This window comes from Pantherophis guttatus, chromosome 1 (genome assembly GCF_059756535.1).
Source record: "Pantherophis guttatus breed Tessera chromosome 1, ASM5975653v1, whole genome shotgun sequence".
Taxonomy (NCBI): Eukaryota; Metazoa; Chordata; class Lepidosauria; order Squamata; family Colubridae; genus Pantherophis; species Pantherophis guttatus.
Window position 1 is genome coordinate 118,780,998 of NC_142063.1, and position 6,407 is coordinate 118,787,404.

At 37.9% G+C, this 6,407-nt stretch overlaps 1 protein-coding gene across 3 annotated transcripts in view; it reads left to right on the forward strand.

Annotated features, from left to right (window-relative positions):
- Positions 1–3,091, forward strand: part of TTLL4 (tubulin tyrosine ligase like 4) — a 29,708-nt gene extending 26,617 nt beyond the window's left edge. For 2 of the 3 annotated variants that reach the window (XM_034433749.3, XM_034433750.3), the window contains exon 19: positions 966–3,091. In XM_034433749.3, the coding sequence (XP_034289640.1) occupies positions 966–1,113 (148 nt within the window). In that variant the 3' untranslated portion in view covers positions 1,114–3,091. Of the gene's footprint in view, positions 1–513 lie in introns of all 3 variants that reach the window. The other variant, XM_087881630.1, reaches the window with a different exon arrangement.
- Positions 3,092–6,407: the final 3,316 nt, after the last annotated feature.

Below are 6,407 nucleotides of genomic sequence, written 5' to 3' on the forward strand. Positions count from 1 at the left end.
AGAAGGTCATAAAAAGTGATCACATGACCCTGGGACACTGCAACCATCATAAGTATGAGTCAGTTGCCAAGCAATCAAATGTTGATCACATGACCATGGGGATGCTGCGACGATCATAAGCGTGAAAACGTCACATTTTTCAGTGCCGTTGTAACTTTGAATGGTCACTGAATAAATGGTTGTAAGTCGATGACTACCTGCCTTGAATTTGGCTTAGCTGCATGTGATGTAGGGAGGACTGCTTCTTTTAATTGATTTTTAATTTGTTTTGTTTTGGGCTTTTTTAAATGATCACACGCATGCACACATTTTATTTTATTTAATAATATTATTTATAAACCTCTTGAAAAAATATATTCAAGAGCAGAATTATATTTAATATAATGCTCATCTTGATCTTTTAGATCTTACTAGCCCAGATGAGGTATAATGCTAAATTAGATTTAAAGGCTACATGAACGGTCATAATTTAGTCTTGGGCTTGTAATACTGTTCCCCTCTCTTCCCCATCAGGGCCTGCTAAACGTAGAGAGATGAAGTATCTATTTAAAGCTAACATAGTTTCTACTAAAGGACAACTTAAGATAACTATAATTACCAACGGATAAAGTTAAGCTTCCAATTTTTTCTGGATAGATGCCTGAGGAGGAGGAGGGGAAGGGAGGATAATTCTTTATGTTATGTAGAATTACATTTTAGCATTCATTTTTCATCAAGCCATTTTCTCCATTTTTGTTGCTGTTACTTAAGTGTGTATTTGATGTAATGGGATGGGAGGGGGGCACAGTAATGACGAATCCATCCCAAAGGACTTCATTCCCTTCAAATTCAAAGGTAGCATAAAGCAAACAGAAAGAGGATGAGTCTGTCAGTTTGAGAGAGTAGCATGCTTTGGAAACTATTTGCACAGTTTATTTTGTTGAACAGGAATGGATTTTTCTCAGAACATGTTTTCTTTTCCGCAGCAAAGGCCCACGAGATGGAGAGGAGCCAGTCCGAAACCCTGAGCCAAGTTCTTGCACTCAAAGCTTACCTCAGATTAAGTACACAGTTGGAACTCTCAAGAAGTGCACCATATCTAATGCCCTGAGCAATTCAAATGGGATAAAGTGAGGTGGAACTGAGCAACAGGCCAACCTCCCCTCCTTCGCAGTGTCAGGAGGGGGTACATGTGACCTACCTCAGCAGAAGCTAGGAGAGCCAGTATTGGAAACACGGGAGAGGACCTCACCTAAGGGTGCACCCGCAGAAATATTTTTTGGAAATGAAATTGGGACAAAGGAAATGCTTTACTTGATCAAAAGGGACAAAATATTCTGTTTATAGTTTTTTATGACAAAGTAAGTTTCTAAACATAGAAGCTTGAAAAAACTATTTAATTTCTTGTATTTTCTTGTCATTGGCATGTTCCTCATTACTTGAGCCACAAGTGCCTCTCACTGTTAAATGTTACCGTGTCAGGTTAGACTGGATACTACTTGCCTTTGTTTCAACATATCCAATGCCTTGCTACCGTGGGACAAGGTTTGGCATGCATATAAGGGTTCTCTAGCCCCCTGCAATTAAGATTAAAGTAAATTCTTGGTATTCAGGCACTGCAGGCAACTATCTTCAGCATGTCTTTTGGAACACTAGTAATGCAGACAAACGATAGACTCCTTGGTGCAAAATCTAGACTTGGATGTGAAATCGCTGTGTGAGATCTCTTTAACTTGATGATCTTTGTATCCCAGTATATGTTCACAAGGGGTGCAGTAGCCGAGCAGTTAAGATGCTAGGCTTGGGTTAAGAAGCTCACTTTGTCACGTGGTACTTAGGTCTCAGAAGGTTGGCAGTTTGAGACCTAAGTACCACATGACAGAGTGAGCTTCCATTCATTGTCCCAGCTCCTGCCCACTGAGCAGTTTGAATTTGAAAGCATGCAAATGCAAGCAGACAAATAGGTACATTTTGGTGGGAAGGTAACAGCTTTCAGTGTGCCTTCGGTGTATAGTCATGCCAAGCCACATGACCACAAAAATGTCTTCAGACAGTGCTGGCTCTTTGGCTGTGAATCAGAAATGAGCACTACCTCCTAGAGTTGGACACGACTGGAGGGGAAAACTTTGCCTTTTATTTTTTTTTAATATGTTCACACTTCTTAATATTTTGATACAGTAACAGGATTTAGTGTCTGAAAGTAATGTTCATATTTTTCTTAATCTGCAGAATAGCAAACCTCGGGATAGTTTAATTTAAACATACAACACATCCAAATGCTCCCCCCACCAAAAAAAGGCCACTCAGCTCTATTCACTTTGTGTTTTTGCCTTCAGTGTCTGCATCATGCTTATGGATTCTTCAATAACAGGATCTCATTCTAGTTTGGATTTAGGACCAGAAATCAGCATGAAAATCCTCTTCTCTTCCTTTCTGGTTAATTCCACAACATAACATACACAACACACACACCATTTTTTTTTCTCCCTCAAAGGAGACTTCATATGACTTTAAAATGGGTGCTCATTTTGAGATTCTACATTCTCAAATCACTACTGTTTCCAATCAATAGCAACATTTCCCTTTTTTACTGCTGCAGAAATCTTTAATGGTGATCATAAGCTGTAATATTTCTTTGCTTCCACTTTAAATCTAATATTGGACAGTAGTGTTTTTGTACATTTTCATGATGCATACATAGGCCTGGGATGTATTGATTTTCTGATGGTGTACAAATGCCTGGAATATGTTGAAATTTGCACTTTTCAGTTTTTTCTGACCTGATGTTTGAACATGAATGAGTTATACACTGATCAATATGACACTCTAGTCCCTGACACTTAACATTTCTCCTCTGTGCCGGAACATTAGTTTGTAAGCTGTTGCTAGATTCTATTTGACATATCTGAGTCTTGTGGGTGACATTTGGCACCTTTGATGCCAAGAGATTCTTGTGCTAATCAAAACAGAGAAACCCTTTTAAAAATTTGACTAGTGTGCAGTATATTTAATGAAGCAAGTTCCACCATTATTTTTTCCAGGTAGCAATAAGAATATCCTTGATCCCATATTTTTCTTTATGCTGAATGTCTTATTAAAAATATTGGCAAAAGAGGAATGACTGTTTCCTACAGTGTAGCTTTCAGATTGTTGATTTCTCCATTGGTTGAGGCAGTAATTATGAATCACACTAATAGATGTTTAAGTGTACAAAGGTTCCTGTGTCAATATCCCTGTGACATTACTCTTTCTGGTCCGTGACTAGTCTTGATTTAATTCCATCGGATTGACGAACTCTTTTAAACTGCTTTGTTTTAGAATTATCCCCTAGATATTGTTATACCCTTCCAGGAAAAGATAGTCCCAGCTAATAATAGTAACATTTCCAAACCATACATTTTTGAACCAACAAGTTTTAATTCTCATTGCACAATCACTTGTGATCCCAGATGGCCTGACTAACCTTTAAGGAGCAGGAAATTTAATCATACATATTGAATTAAATGTTTTGGCAAGTATAGAGAATTTAGAGAAAATATATGCTTTACAATGAACCATTTTTTAAAACCAAATCTGTCTATAAAATAATGCTCTTACACTGTTCCTGAAATCCCTTAAGTTTTTTTTTCCCCATTACAGAACGATTGGTATTACTTCAGCAAGAAGAGTTTATTGTGTAGCCCTTTGAATTAAAATTGGTTCTGCAGCTCCATCTCAGATAGTCATCTTAGGTCCTCTAAGAGGGTTCTTCTGTTCTGCTGTCTTATCAACTTGGAGACAGAAGTGGAGATGGCGAATGTTTAAGGTGTATTCCACAAATGTTGCCAATAACTAGTTTCATCTGTGAGCTGCTGCTATCCTTTTCTGCAGAGCTTTTAAATAAGGGTGAGGTAGGGATTGTACCAACTCCACAAAAAAACAAGAGAAGTCACAACTCTTATGAGACTTGAAGATGTTTAAACCTGCCCTTCAACGTGTATCAAAACAATCTAGATAGCTGCTGAGACTAAATATGCTGGCTTTTTTAAAAAATTAAAATCTGTTTTGTTAAATAACCACACTGATGAGGGGACTGTATTGGCCGCAGCTTCTCTCTTCTCTTTGCCAGGTGCATGAACAAGAAAGGCTCAAAAGTCTTCTATCAGGAATAGCCAATGAGCCCTACAATGAATCCCCATTCCTTCCCCTACAAGTCGGTATCAAGTCTCCCTTCCTGGGAATTATATGATGTTGGTATAGAAGTAACCCTGTTAAGTTCCACAGCAACGATCACTTGTGAACTAGTCTGACTTATTTGATTGTATCAAATGACCTAAAAGAGCTAACTTGGTAGAAGTGTGAAAGGGGAGAAGCTTCTTTGGGTGACCTAAGGAATTCCCCAGATTGACAGCTCCCTGAGCTATCTTAAGGTCTTCCAACCACTACCCACCCTTCCTTGTAATTTAAGTAATTACTAAGAAACAAGTCTTCATTCCCCATTCTGTCTGGCCTGTACAACTATCTCGTTTCTTGGTTTTAACAGCTCAGATACTATTCTCAATTGCTATAATCTCTAAATAAGAGTTTGGGCTGTTTGCATTAGTAATTATTATAACTCTTAACATAAGTTGACGTGGCTTTTTCCATCAACATTAGAGGGACACATAAGATCTAAAAAAACAAGCAGTGCACTTCTAGATAAATTTGTCCCTTCAGTCCAGTGGTAGAATGCATAGTTTGCATCCCCAATATCCTAAATTCAACCCTGAAGTTCGAGTAATTCTGGGGTGCTAATATTTTGAGAAGTTCCCAATCAACAGTGGACATAATTGTTTAACTGCAGCTTTTAGAAGCTCCAGAAGTCATGGTCAATGTTTGAAAGATACTGGGAATATTCAGCAATATCCAGATATTTCCCTTTTCTATCTTACTCAGCTTTTGTTCTTCAGCCAAATGTTGGGAGTAGAGTTCCCAGAACTGCAAGGTTGCAAAGTTATTAACCATGCAACGTGGGAATAATGATAGGTGCAAAAATAATATGTAAGAAAATGTAGGGTAGATGGCTCAATGGTCTGATTTACTCTTAAGACCATATTATGCTTTATATTCCTCATCATCCAAAATCTGAATTGTTTATTGTACCATGCAGAAACCTCCATAACTAGCTTTATTTTTCTGGGATAGTGTCAGTATGTAAAAATCTGATATTACAAGGCATAAGACCATTTGATTTCATAAGTTTGCCCTCTTCTCCAAAAAAATGTTCTGCATTTTGCAATTCTTTTCCTATTTACTGTATATTACAAATGAGGGAAAAACAAATTGCAGTTCTCAGAAGACAATTATGAACTAGCCTGACATTCTAGATTTTGCAGTCTTGTATTGCTGGCATTTCAGTTTGGTTAGCATTGCTAGTTCTAATGAAAATATCTATTTTGATTCAGTTAACTAGCATTTGTTTTGCTCTTTTAAACAGCGCATGCAAGAGAGTAAAAGAAAAATCTAATAGAACTTGAACGTTCATTGTGAAAGAAAATGGTGAGAAACAATGCAAGTACCTGATCCTAATGGTCAATTGTTTTATGGCATAAAAAGGCATTTTGAATGAAGGCAAAATGAAATGGATGCTCCTCTATTTGTTCCTCAGAGTCCCTATATTATATCATCTTCTGCACAAGTAGGCTGATGCAACTCTGAAAAACCTTTTCAAAATTCAACTACTTGTATTTTATTTTGCCTTCCTCCTGAGCCTGTCCCATATATACAAGGAATTGTCCCTCTGAGCTGTACTGGTTTAGTTCCTAAGGCACTTGAATACAATTTGGCTTTAGGGGTTTTTTTGGGGGGTGGGGGGAACGTGAGGAAAACTGTAGGCCGTGCAGGATGTCTTCTTTAGTTCCTGCAAGGCTTAGTAAAATGAGCAGATTCAGTGGCAAAGAGATGCAGAAAAAAAAACCCCAATTCTATAAATTTACAGACTTGTAAATTTGGGGGGGCGGAGAAAGGTTTTGCGTGAAATGGGAGATAAAGATAGGTTACCTTTTTTTCCAGGCAATTTTCCAATTAGAACACATGTATCCAATTTGTCCTGGGCCAGAACAGAATGGGCAAATTATGCTTTACCCAAACAAATCTTGGTGCCTTATCAGAAGTGTTCGGATTCACAGACATACAATATGCAATGTCCATACAGTATTCCATACACAATACTTAAAAGCCACCCCACGGCTTAAAGGCTTTGAAATCGAAGTTTATTCAGAAAGACAACATTTTTGAACGAGTTCAAGTTCACCAGAATTAAGACCTTTCCTGAAATCCTCCCCATTCTCTTGCACAGGGTGGCCAACGATAGCGTGTACAAAGTGCCTACCACTTAATAGCATCGCATAGGAAATACTCAAAACCGCTGCAGCAGCTTATCTAAACGTTTGATAAAATCATTGGATGAT